General features: G+C 41.3%; 1 protein-coding gene across 3 annotated transcripts in view; it reads left to right on the top strand.

Annotated features, from left to right (window-relative positions):
• The window catches only part of CNBD1 (cyclic nucleotide binding domain containing 1), a 312853-nt gene that overhangs the window by 232870 nt on the left and 66673 nt on the right, over nucleotides 1-13310 (top strand). For all 3 annotated transcript variants that reach the window (XM_025179439.2, XM_075919792.1, XM_075919791.1), the window contains 2 exons: nucleotides 10313-10422; nucleotides 13013-13163. In XM_025179439.2, coding sequence (XP_025035224.2) covers nucleotides 10313-10422; nucleotides 13013-13163 — 261 coding nt within the window. The remainder of the gene's footprint in view (nucleotides 1-10312; nucleotides 10423-13012; nucleotides 13164-13310) is intronic.

The raw sequence follows: 13310 nt of genomic DNA, 5'->3' as shown, positions 1-13310 counted from the left end.
GCAATCAGAACTTAAATGCGAGAGAGCATCCAATGAATGTGGATGCTATCTTTCGAAAAAGCACATTGCTTTTTCATTTTGCTTTTGCTGGGTAGACGCTCTCTTTCTAAATACATTTTTCCGGAAGATTTCTTCTAGAAAAACTTCTTCTGAAAGAACTCTGCGGTCTAGATGTAGCCAAAATGTCTTTAATACAAAAGTTATTCTGTCCTCTTTGGACATGGTTCTCATGACACTTGCTTTGAAAGTAGATTTTTTTTCTTCTGATCACATGATTCTCAGAATGCTGTCTATTAGCAGAGCAGCACACACATGGACTTATGCAAGAAAGCTGTATTTCCTCTCAGGATCAATACAGTCTCAGCCTATGTACCAGTATCGATGATCTCCATGAGCATGTTAATTTCATTCAGTATTACATCAGCAGCGTTGGCAGTAAAATAATGGTACATTTTAAATAAAACTGAATCTCAGTGGAAATCCTGTACTCATTGCATCTACATTAAAACCAAATGAGCTTATTGAAACAAATACTGAAGAAATTAATAGAGTCTTTTAAACCACTATTTTTTTCTATTCAGGGGCACGGAGAAGATATTGCTGTACATATTACAAAATATAACATCCCTTCAAAGTAGTGGTCTTGGTGGGAAATGAAGATCCTCCGATTCACCCACACAGGCACATTTTGGGCTCTTCTACAGTGGCCCCTTTTCTGGAAGGGGCATGTTAATTTCAGAGATCGTAATAGGGAAATCCACGGGGGATTTAAATATCCCCCGCAGCATTTAAATAAAAATGTCCGCCGCTTTTTTCCGGCTTTTAGAAAAGCCGGAAAAGAGCGTCTACACTGGCCCCGATCCTCCGGAAAAAGCGCCCTTTTCTGGAGGATCTTATTCCTACTTTGAAGCTCCTTTTCCTCCGGAAAAAGTGCCTTTTTCCACAGGATCGGGGCCAGTGTAGACGCTCTTTTCCGGCTTTTCTAAAAGCCAGAAAAAAGCGGCGGACATTTTTATTTAAATGCTGCGGGGGATATTTAAATCCCCCGCGGATTTCCCTATTACGATCTCTGAAATTAACATGCCCCTTCCGGAAAAGGGGCCAGTGTAGACGTAGCCATTGTGTATAAAAATGGTTAGTTAAATTGGTAGTTACAATTCCAGATCCTCAGACCAGCCTTATGTGTAATGCTATAATTATGGGAAAAAGGAGTCTGTTACTTTTTGATGGGGACAAACATGACATTTTTGTGGATATGCTAGCTGTCTGTAACCTCCCACTGAAAATGAGATTGGAGCATCTTTTGCCTCTGAAAGCCCTGCCTTCCCATTGATGCGATTTACTGCTAGTGGAGACCCTTAGAACCCTGGGTAAATTTGCCAGGAGCATTGGGCCTAAAACAGGGTAGGAGCCCAGGGTAAGTCTGCACAATAGGCATACCCACAGAGCATCACATTTCAAAGAAAATCAGGTGTCAGGTATTTTGGCAGGAGGTTAGTATTTGTGGTTTCACTCATGTAAACTTTTCCAGAGTCAGGAACTACTCCTTAACAACTCATTCTTCAAATATCTGCAGGTGTTAAAATATTAATGCAATTGCCTCCTTTTCACAGCAGAACAGACAGGCAAAGTGGTGAAATATTGTAAGAGATTTAACCAGTAATAGTCCTAAAACCACTTACCCTATCCAGTTTCTTGTACAGCAATCAGACTGGCTTTCCTCATGATTCATCTACCATATATAGGATTTATTGGGGCAATTCTTGACGATGAAATCAATAACAGATGATTGTTACAAAGTGTTTCATTTAAAAAGATTATTTCACTCGTACCATTTAGAATTTCAAAAGCTCACCCTGAAAAATCAAAGCCAATTCACTAGTACACTGAAAGGCACCTTGGGTACATTCTTGCTGCCACATTTCAACTTTCTACTCCCCGCTATGTCAGCACTAGGGCTGTGCAAAAACAGGTGGCAATTAAATGTAAGTTGGGGAAAGTGGTATTTTCACCTTCCACTGATTTCATTTTCAAAATTGGCTAAATAATTTGTACATCTGCTTTAAAAAAAATCACACTTTGGTAGAGTTTAGACCAGGGGTGGCCAACCCATTACAGGCAAAAAGCCAAAATAGTGGTGACATAGTGCAAAGAGCTGAGGGAAAAAAGTTGCTGAGCAAAAAAAAGGATGCTGCCACATCAGGCTCCCATCGGCCGGCGCCATCTTGTCGCCGACATTTTACTTCACCACCCTGGACCGCTCCTCGGTGAGCCCAGGGAACTGGGAGCCCTTTGTAAGAGTGCAGGAGCAGCTTCGCGGGCCATGGGGTACGCTTCATGAGCCGCACTTTCTGCGGTGAAGAGCCGCTTGTGGCTAACCAGCCATGAGTTGGCCAGTCCTGGTCTATACCTTGAAATTCACTTTGAAGGGTAAGTTTTGAGAAGACATAAGCAACTGAAGAAAGATTAAGATCAATAATAGTAGGCAACCTTAATTATAATTGTTGCTAATGCTTCATCTAAAACACAGTGCAATGCGTAGGGGTCAGATTTTCCAAAAACAAGGACCCATTGTGCCAGACACACTCCATTTCCCTCATAGAAAACCAAGGGCAAAGATACTGCAACCCAGAACTAAGGATCTAGTTTGAGCTGCATAAAACATGGATTTTTCAATTCTCTGCCAATACTGAAAGTTTTGGAAATTTTTGGCAAATTGAAAAATTGAAGAAATGGTATTTTGGGACTCAAATGTTTTGATCTAACTGCAAATCTGATATTTTGTTTAATTTTGACCATTTGTAAAGAGTTTTTTATTTTAGAAATTGAAGGCAATTTTGAATTAAAAAGTTGTTTTGAACTGAACTGAAACATTGAAATGTTTCATTTCGAAAATGTTGAAATAAAATACTGGGTCTTTTAAAAAAAAAGATTTGCTGGTCAACAGCTTTATGAAACTGACAGAAATGTGCAAAACATTTAGGTATCACTGGATCCCATTTTCACTGAAAATGTTTTATCAAAAATTGTTGGCCTGCCTTACCTTTACCTGCATGAACAAATACTCAGCCATCTCTGATCTGCTCTGTCACCTCCCCTGCTGGAAGCTTCAAAAGAACTACTTCATTCCCATGGCTGAATTAGCTTCAGTGCCCTGTACTGGGGACAAAAAAATAGGTAATAGAGGCTCTATGGATCTTCACCAGGTTGTGACTTATCAGATGCATGTAGTCTAATACAGAGGTTTTCAAACTTTTTTTCTCGTGACCCAGTTGAAGAAAATTGTTGATGCCCGCAATCCAACATAATTTGACTAGCGTGTGGGCTCTGGAGTAGGGCTAAGGATGAGAGCTTTGAGGTGTATGAGAGGGCTCTGACTTTGCAGGAGGTCAGGGCTGGTGCAGGAGGTGCTTACCTTGAGTGGCTCCTGGTCAGTGGTGCAGCGGGGGTGCTACGGTAGGCTTCCTGCTTTTCCTTTCACGGCAGACCATGCTGCATCCCAGAAGCAGCCAGCAGCAGGTTCCCAGCCAATGGGACTCTGGAGCTAATGCTCAAGGTATGGGTAGTAAGTGGAGCCCTGTGCACGCTCCTTCCCCCACCCCTCTGACCTAGGAACCAGGACTGTTGCCAGCCACTTCTAGGGCACAACACAATCTGTGGTGCTAGGAGAAACAAGTAGCCTACCTTGCTCCGACTGGTCACCTAGTCTCCCTGCAGCAATGAGAAATAGTGCCTGATATTCTATGACCCAGTACTGAGTTGTGACCCGTAGTTTGAAAACCACTGGCCTAAGATGTCAGTATGGCTGTCTGCAGTGACAGCCTGTACAAGAAGACAAATCTGAATTAGGCAAAGTGCCTGACCCTATGTAGGAGAAAAGAGCTTTCATCCCCCAGTTTTTACCTCCCAATATCCAAATGTTAGGGTTTTGTTACCCTTTCTATAGCTGGGTAGTCTATGAAGCTCCAGAAAAATAAGCTAATATACCCTAAATTCCGCAAAAAGGGAGGAATATGTTTCCATATTTCAACTCTATTCCTTTGGGTTTTTTAACTCTAAATCCACTGACACATTTCTTTGGTTTTGGCAACAGGGTTATATGACTGTATGCCAATCGACTGAGGTCCAGTCAATAATTTAAAAAGATATTGACAAGCTAATGTAATCAATCATGTAGAAGTTGCTAATGAAGCAGGGATTTGAATATCCTGCACTTCATTAGCATAAACATGGCTGCCACTTTTTTCGAAACGGAGCTTTTTAAAAAAAAAAAGTCAGTCTAGATGTGGATATGTCAAAAATAACCCCTTTTTTTGACAGATCCTGCATTCCTCAAAAAATGAGGTTTACAGGATCTGTCGGAAAAGGGTTTATTTTTGACAGGTCTGTGTCTAGACTGCCATTTTGGGTTTTTTTTCAAAAAAGCTCCGTTTCAAAAAAAAGCAGTGGCCCTGTTTATGTTAATGAAGTGCAGCATATTTAAATCCCTGCTTCATTAACAATTTCGACATGCCTAATCTACATCTCTTTGTCGACAGAGAGATATAGTCCAGACACAGCCTGGTATAAAAAAGGCCTAATTCTTTAGATACTGTATCTATTACCTTGTTTATTCCTTCTGTAATGCTCTGAAATAGGATTTTTTTTAACCAGGGCTTGCTTGTTCCTTCAAACTTATCATTTAAGTCTTGTTTCTATGCTTTAAGATAAACTTAATATATTTGATTTTTTAAAATCAAATAATGGCATATCCTTAATCATCTCTGACTGCTAGATGGAGTGTTAAATGAAGATCTTAGACCACATTTTCCCTCTACCTATTCCCTATAATGCTTCTTGAGTCTGGAATAACAGATGTAAAAATGTTCAATTTGAGTGTATTCTGGATAGAGTTTTGTGATCATTTTTTGACAGGGAATATGTATTATTATGTGTTTGTTAAACACCAAAGATAAATTTCACTCCTGTGTACCTTTTACAAACTGAAGTGATACTTAACTGGTGCTTAGTTTTTGTACACAGTGTGAAGATCCCCACACTGAACTGTTACGGTAACATACGTGATATATAACAACTCCTGTGGTAACATAGGAGCAATTGATTATTTGCTATTAGCATAAATTTAGCATAAACAACACATGAATGAAATTTCAGATTGTTGCTTTACTCTAAAAAGGTACTACAGTGTCCCTTTAATGAAGAAGAAAAATTGAGGAAGATTTGGATTCTGGTGAATCATGTGAGGTTTCTTGAAATGATTAAAAAAGATGTGGAAACAATATGTTAATCACTTATGCAATTAAGAATTGGTAATAAAATAATACATTGCATCACGTACATTGCAGTTAGTCCATGTTTCAGAGACAGTTACATAAGGTCCAATCTTGTTCCCTGTGTTCAGCCCAAATAAATTGCTCATGAGCAGAGGGCTTCAGCTATGTCTATACTGCACAGTTATTTCGGAATAAGCTATTCCAGAATAGTTATTCCTAAATACAGTAAAACTCCATTATTCTGGCATCCAATGCTCCGGGACTCCTGATGGTCCGACACCATCAGGAACCCGGAAGTGCTGGGGCAGCCGGACAGGCTTTCCCCATTCAGCTGCTGCTGAAACTGACCAGCAGCTGAATGGGGAAGCCGGGAGTAGAGCAGCTGGGGTGCTGCCCGGTTGGTCTCGTAGCGCTGCCCCTCGGGGCTGCGGGACCAACCCGGCAGCACCCCAGCTGCTCTTGGGGACGCCTGGGGCAGAGCAGCTGGAGTGCTGCCAGGTTGGTCCCATAGCGCCAAAGGACGGCGCTGCAGGACCAACCCGGCAGGACCCCATCTGCTCTGCCCCAGGGGTCCCCAAGTCAGCCGCTGCTGAAACAGATCAGCGGCTGATTCCAGGAAGCCCGGGGCAGAGCAGCTCTGCCCCGGGCTTCCTGGAATCAGCCGCTGATCTGTTTCAGCAGCAGCTGAATCAGGGACGCCTGGGGCAGAGCCGGACTATCGTAAGGGGGGGCTATGAGGGGTCTGGGGTGGCATCCGCTCCCACCCCACTCCAGACCCCTCATAGCCCCCCCTTCTGATAGTCCGGCATATCTGATAATCCGGCACCCCCTGGGTCCTAAAGGTGCCGGATTATCGGACGTTTACTGTAGCTTATTTTGAAATAGCATGTCTACGCTGCAGGGAAGCCTCAAAATTAATCCAAAGAAAGTTTCTCTAATGTAGACATGCTATCTCGATTTAGAGCCCCGGGTGAAATAACTTAGAGTGGCCTTGGTGAGGGGCTATTTCAAAATAGCAGAAGTGGAGCGGCTACACATGCCTTATTTCAATATAGCTATTTTGGAATATTCATTATTCTTCTTAGAATGAGGTTTACAGAAGTTGGACTAAGCCATCCATTATTTCAAAATTATTTTGAAATAATGGAATGGCTGTGTAGATGCTCGCACAGTTATTTTGGAATAACGGGCGTTATTCCGAAATAACTTTGCTGTGTAGATACCCCCCTACTCAGGTTGTGCAAAAGGGATGAAATCTTCCACATAGGCTGAAAGCTGAGGGGAAGAAATGTAAAGGCTTCAGTAACCTATGCAGCTGCTGTGACCTCCTATATAGGATTTTGACTGTGGATTCATGACTATTGTTATCTGTTTCCCACTGACCTCTGCAGTCACCACCCAAGCTACAGAGCTTCCCTGCATGCTAGATTGGATGGAAATTCCTGTGAACATAGACCAGTAATGCGTGAAGATGCCTTGCAGAGCCAAATTGCCCCTCTGCCATAATGCTGTCCACCTGCACCAGTTATTAGGATCCCCTCAAAAATCAGATCCAGATAAATGTAAATTGTGTGAATGAAAATGGGTATATTAAAATAATAAGAATTCATTAAAAATCTGAACTTGACTATAGACTGGTTGAATGCTCAGGCAGATGGTGACATACACAATTACACCATGAACAGCTATATTCAAGAGTGTTATTTCCTAGGTAACTGTAAAAGTGAGCATGAAGCTAAATACAATACAGATGAACATTTAATTATAGATCTACACAATCACCCAGAGTTTTAACTGAAAAATTTCCACCACTCTTTCTACCAGAAAACCAGTATCTCAGTCTTACTAAACTTCATCCGAGATTGTAGTCTTACTGCACCCCCTTCAGCTTGGGCAAAAGATAAAATTGTCAGGTCACATTTAGAATTAGGATTTTCAGAAGTGCATCAGTGATTTAGGAACAGCATGACTTAAGGATGCTATGTATCTACTTAGCACACAGCAGTTGCACTTAAATTGTCCTTTCCAATGGTATAGAATCATTTCTTATTTGAGAGAGATCTAATGGGAATTAAACCAGGAAACATTTTAATCGCCTTCACTGTATAGGACAAGTAATTGTAAACGTTGGACATTTTTGCTCATGGTTGATCTTGGTGAATGATAGATGGATAGGGATCCAACAGAACATCTTAGGCTTCCCTCTGAATTCAGTTTTTTCTCAGTCCTGGTCTACACTAGGGAGTTATTTTGAAATAACCCCCTGTTATTTTGAAATAATATGCTGAGCATCCACACTGGTAAGTCTGTTATTTCAAAATAATGGGCTGGTTATTTTGAAATCTGTACTCCTGTTTTCCTTGGAGAATAAGGTTTTTTCAAAATAGTTATTTCAGGAGTTATTATTTCAAATTGAGTTATTTCAAAATTATTTCCTAGTGTAGACGTGCCCTCGGATGTGGTGCTCAGGTCCAGCTTTTTTTCTTCACACAATTAGGCTCTTGGGTCATAAAGGTTGGTCGTTAGGTATTGCACTAGCCAGTTTCCCAGAGTACATCTATACTCTCCAAAAGATTGATGCTGCAGAGGTACATCTTCTAGTGGTCGATTTAGTGGGTCTAGTATAGACCTGTAAATTGAATGCTGAGGGTAGCCCCTGCTGGCATCTGGTACTTCTCCTTCTGCAGGAAGTAAGGGAAGATGACCGGAGTGTTTGCTCCAATTGGTCTCCCACTGTGTGGATGTCACCATGGCTCAGTTTAAGGTAAGGTGACTCCATCTACGCATTTTGCTTATCTAGAGTTGTGAACCTTAAGCCAACCTTCCTGGTCTAATATACACTAGGCTTCAGATATGAGTACTTGGTCCCATCCCAAAAGAAATCTGATCTCTGACTCTTCAGGAATTAACAAATGCTCTTCTCTAGGTATATTTAAATCATTTTTTCTTTTTTGCTTCAAACAGTTCTTGAGTGACATTAGGAAATGCACTAGCTATCCTCTCACTTAGTGAGTTCTATGATCAATAAATCAGAGACCAGATGTTTTCTGCCTCACTTTCACAGCTTTTCCTCAAAACTTCTAAAATGCAGCCTAACTCTTCTTGCTGCCGTAGACTTTCTCTTTCTTTTAACTTGTACATTATGGCATTTTAAAATACTTTGCTTCTGCTACTTTCTTTCTTGCTTTGAATCTTTTCTGGCTGATTTCATTTTCGTGTCTCTTTTCTGATGTTTCTGTTGATGTTCCTTGAGGCACATGCTTGGAAAGTAGTTTTTCTCTACCGATTGTATGATTCTCAGATGCTTTTTTATTGACATCAGCATTCTTATTCAGTGAGAGTTGTTTTTTCCACACTGTGTGCTGCAGCACGTTTCAGATTCTTGGTGGAAAATACAGACAGGATTTTCAGAAGTGCTGCGCTTTGGCCTAATGCTCCTCTCACCAAGGCCATAATAAAATGCCCATTGAGATCAGTGGGAACAGAGTCAATAGTATAATCCTGAGTACTTTGGAAAATCACACTCTACTAATGACTTCAGTGCTTCTGTAAATTTCCTTCAGTTTCTCCCAAGTCATTTTCAGAAAAGGTACCAATGAAGCATGTCTGGTTCTCAACTTGATTTCACTGAGGAGTCAGACAGCAGTGTAGTCTTTAATATTATTGGGAGGTTTGAGACATGATTGCCAGTTCACTTCAGCCTCAGGTTATGCAGAGCAGCCATAAACCTAGTATAAATAGCTGCTTCCATTGGGTTTACAACTGCTTTGCAGCACCAAGGGAGCAGGAACAGATTGGCTATACATTTTGAAATCATATGTCTAATTTTTTATTGTTTTTATTCTTCCAGCCATGAGAAAATGTGGATGCTGAGTGAGTCTTAGAGGCCAGCTGGTGCAAATTAGGGCAGCTTCACTGACTTAACTGGAACTATGCCAGTTGAGACTAGTTTAGGATCTGGTCCAAGCTGACTTGCCAGTGATAATGTAATCCCAGGGAGGCTCTCCTTTCAACAGCTGTTCAATCTGTCTGCATCATGGGCCGCCTCCACCACAGTTTCATTAGTGTTCAGTAATAAACACTGTCATGCTGGTGTCATTGTTTTCATTAGTATAAAATGTCAAGAAAGAATTCCTGCAGAACAGCGAATGTATTTAACTTATTCTTCTCCCAAAAGCAAAACGATGGATCTAACCTTCCTACAGAATCATAGAAAGTCTTCAAGAGTTAAGGGGGTGGTAAGAGAAAGCACCAATAAAAAGAGAGTTTAGGAAGGTTTTATAGCTCACTAGGCCATGTCCTCAGCTGGTGAAATATACTGGCTCCACTGACTTCAGTGGTACTATTCCAGTTTAAGCCAGCCAATGATCTGGCTCGTTCCTCTTAGATAAGCTGCTCTTAGATTGATTGTGGTATTGCACTGGCAAATATTGTGTTTTGCCCATATCATTGTGCATCATGCATAATGTGGTGTAAAATATAGGAAAGTCAAACATGTTAGAATTCAAGATTTTCACATGCTAGTTTAAATGGTATGATTCCAAGAACAAAACACTACTAAATGTGGTGATGTATTTGTTTTGTTGAAAAACATGACCAAATTTGTGGGAACATGTGGTCCCCTCCTGTTTTTAAATAAAAGCCTTGACTCAACCTCAGAATCCTACTTCCATATTTTTGGAGGGGGGTGGGAATATAACAATGCTACAGTCTATTGCTGTATTAATTCTATACATAATTGCTGCATCTTAAGGCCCCAGTGCTGTAATGTGTGGATGGACTGCTGTGCCCAGGTAAAGCCCCACAAACTTCCATAGGGATGTCCATGTACACAGCATCCTGCCTGAATATTTACATATCAGGACCGTGGCCTGATTTTGTAGTAATGAATCATTTAACTTCTGTAAACTATAAGACCAAATTAAAATTAATTCTTGCAATATTCTGATCTTTTTCAATATTGTACTTGTTCTTTTAACAATAATTGTTGAGAGAATTTTCTTTTGTGATATTTTTGGTTGTTGCTTTTCTTGTTTCAGTGCTTGTAAAAGGAGGAGAAATCTGTACATTTGTAGGCTTTATTAAATCTGGATACTGTAATGCTTACAGAGAAACTGAAGCACTTGTGAAACTACCATTGGGGAAAATGGTAAGCTCATTTATGTCTTAGAAAATAACCATTTCACTTCTTTATTAAAGTCTGTCTCTGCAATCTTACTTTTGTTGACATGGAATTTTTAGTATGGTCCCCAGAGGGATCTGTTGTTGGCCTAAAGTTACTGAATATCTTCCTCAATGGTCTGGAAGAAAACACAAAAGCTCTACTTGTAAAATGTGTAGATCACAGAAAAATGGAGGAATGGTAAGTTATGTTGTAGACATGTCAGTTGTATAGTCTGACTTGGGTCTCTTGGTAACATGGTCTCATTTGAACATATATTTTAACATAGGGAAACACAAAGTCATACATCTAGAAATAAGGAATGTCAGTTACACTTCTATATTGGAGGACTGTACCGTCATGTGGTGACTCTAAAAAGGTTTTATGAATCATGGTAGGTAACTAATTCAACATGACCTTCCAGTACAAAATTATAGCTAAGAGGATGAATGTGTTCCCTGGTTCCAAGGGAATACTGAGTAGGAGAAGGGATATTACCTCTGTATATGACATTAGACCATTACTGGAGTACAATACTGGTGTCCACATTTCAAAAAGGGTGCTGACAAAATGAATAGAGTTCAGAAATGAGCTACAAGAATGATTTGAAGTTGGCAAAACATACCTTCAAGTAAGGGAATAAAGATGCTTGATTTCAGCCAAGAGATGTTTAAGAAGTAACTTGTTTTTGTGTATAAGTACACAAATGGGGAAGAGATTTCTAATAGTTGATGGATCTACAATCTAGCAGATAAAGGTAGAAAAAGATCCAATGTTTGGAAGCTGAAATTAGGCAAATTCAGAATAACACATAGAAATGGTTTATCTGGGGCTTATGGGAATTCTCCTGAAGTCTTTAAATCAAGACTGGATATCTTTTTAAAAGATATAATTAGCAGATATGAGCTTACTACAGAAATTATTGGGTGAAGTTCTTTAACTTGTGTTAGATGGAAGATTAGACCATGTCTGATCTTCTGGCCTAATAAATCTGTAAATTTAAGCACTTATTCAATGACACTATCTACATGAATAAGAAAGCAATAAAGTAGCTCTTGCTGAAAGATAATGTCAGTCATATAGCTTTTTGGAATTTGGGGTACAAAATAAGGTATTTTGGATCCAAAAGGAGTAAGAAAGAAGCTGCAGCTCCCAAAAGAGGAAGGAGGTACTTAATATGAGTAAGGATATTACAATCTGGATAAAAGCAAAACTGCAAGACTTTATGGGTAATGATTTGTAATCTGCTTTATCAGATCATAAGATTACATTTTAGAGAAAAATAAATTACTTTCACTTACCCTTGAAATTTGAAACAAAATCAGCTTTTTGCATTTTCTCATACTCTGATACAGAAAAAAACTAGCTTCCAATATTTTTGTAGAAAATCATCATTTTGACAGGCAAAATCATTTAAAATGGAAGGCCAAAGATCCCTCAAGCTAATGTGAAATAAATATTCACCACTCTTCTTGTCACCTGGGTAAATGGCAAATTCCAGTTTAAATTCCCAGTTTAGTGAGTTGAAATATACAGGCAGTCCCTGGGTTACGTACAAGATAGGGACTGTAGGTTTGTTCTTAAGTTGAATCTGTATGTAAGTCGGAACTGGCGTCCAGATACAGCCGCTGCTGAAACTGACCGCCAGTTCTGACTTACATACAGATTCAACTTAAGAACCCCAAGCGTCCCCAAGTCAGCTGCTGCTGAAACTGATCAGCAGCTGATTCCAGGAAGACCGGGGCAGAGCAACTCTACCTCGGGCTTCCTGTAGTCAGCGCTGGTCAGTTTCAGCAGCGGCTGACTTGGGGACGCCTGGGGCAGAGCAGCTGGGGTGCTGCTGGGTTGCTCCAGTAGCACCGCTCCTCGGCGCTACTGGCCCAACCCAGCAGCACCCCAGCTGCTCTGCCCCAGGCGTCCTGATTCAGCCGCTGCTGAAACTGACCAGCAGCAGCTGAATCAGGATGCCTGGAGCAGAGCAGCTGGGATGCTGCCGGGTTGGTCCAGTAGTGCCCAGAGTGGCGCTGCGGGACCAACCGGCAGCACCCCAGCTGCTCTGCCCCAGGGTCCACAACAAAAGCCTGGTCTGCTGGGAGGGGGGGCACACTAGCTGCGTCCCCGCCCCCCAGCAGACCAGGGACACGGGGAGCAAAGCCGCAGCGGCAGCGGGACCCCGCCGCTGCTGCGGCTTTGCTCCTGGTGCCCCTGGTCTGCTGGGGACCGACTTATGTCAGATCCGCGTAAGTCGGGGACTGCCTGTAGTCTATATGTTATCAGAGTATATTAACTATGTTGGCCCCAAGATATTAGAGAAAAGAGGTGTTGGACCATCTCAGGCCCACCAATGGGGGGAGTGCAAATGGGCAATTGCACAAGGTCCAGCATTTCAAATGGGCCTGAAGCTTCTGGGTGCCATGACTGCTATTTTGGCAGCGGAGGTGGATGGAGTTCTGGTCCCCTTTGAACTGCCACGGGAACACTGCTCTGACACTCCATGCATTTTTGAGGGCCCTTTGGTGGGTCTGACCATATTGTAGTGTTATGTGGTATACTCCACATATTCATGTTTCCCATCCAGGTGAAACGAACCAGACAGGTTCTTGTGGGTCAGCTTCAGGAGAAACAGTCCTTTGGAGAAGTGAGCATTCTTCTTCAGGTCCCTTTCACATGCAGAGTCATCACAGCGACAGATGTTAAATTGGGCATCATTGAAGCCAGTGCTATACTAGGTAAGTGTTATGGGTTCCTTTATTTTCTTGGCATGTTGTTATCATCAATCAATGATGCAAGAAATAATGGGTGAACCTCAAAAAGATGTGAATGTCTTTCAATTCAGATATAAATATCCAAAATGTGGCCTCTATCCAACCCTTAAG

The sequence above is a fragment of the Pelodiscus sinensis genome, chromosome 2, assembly GCF_049634645.1.
Source record: "Pelodiscus sinensis isolate JC-2024 chromosome 2, ASM4963464v1, whole genome shotgun sequence".
Classification (NCBI taxonomy): domain Eukaryota; kingdom Metazoa; phylum Chordata; order Testudines; family Trionychidae; genus Pelodiscus; species Pelodiscus sinensis.
The sequence above is the reverse complement of the archived record's forward strand: the minus strand, read 5'-3'. Positions and strand labels throughout refer to the sequence as shown.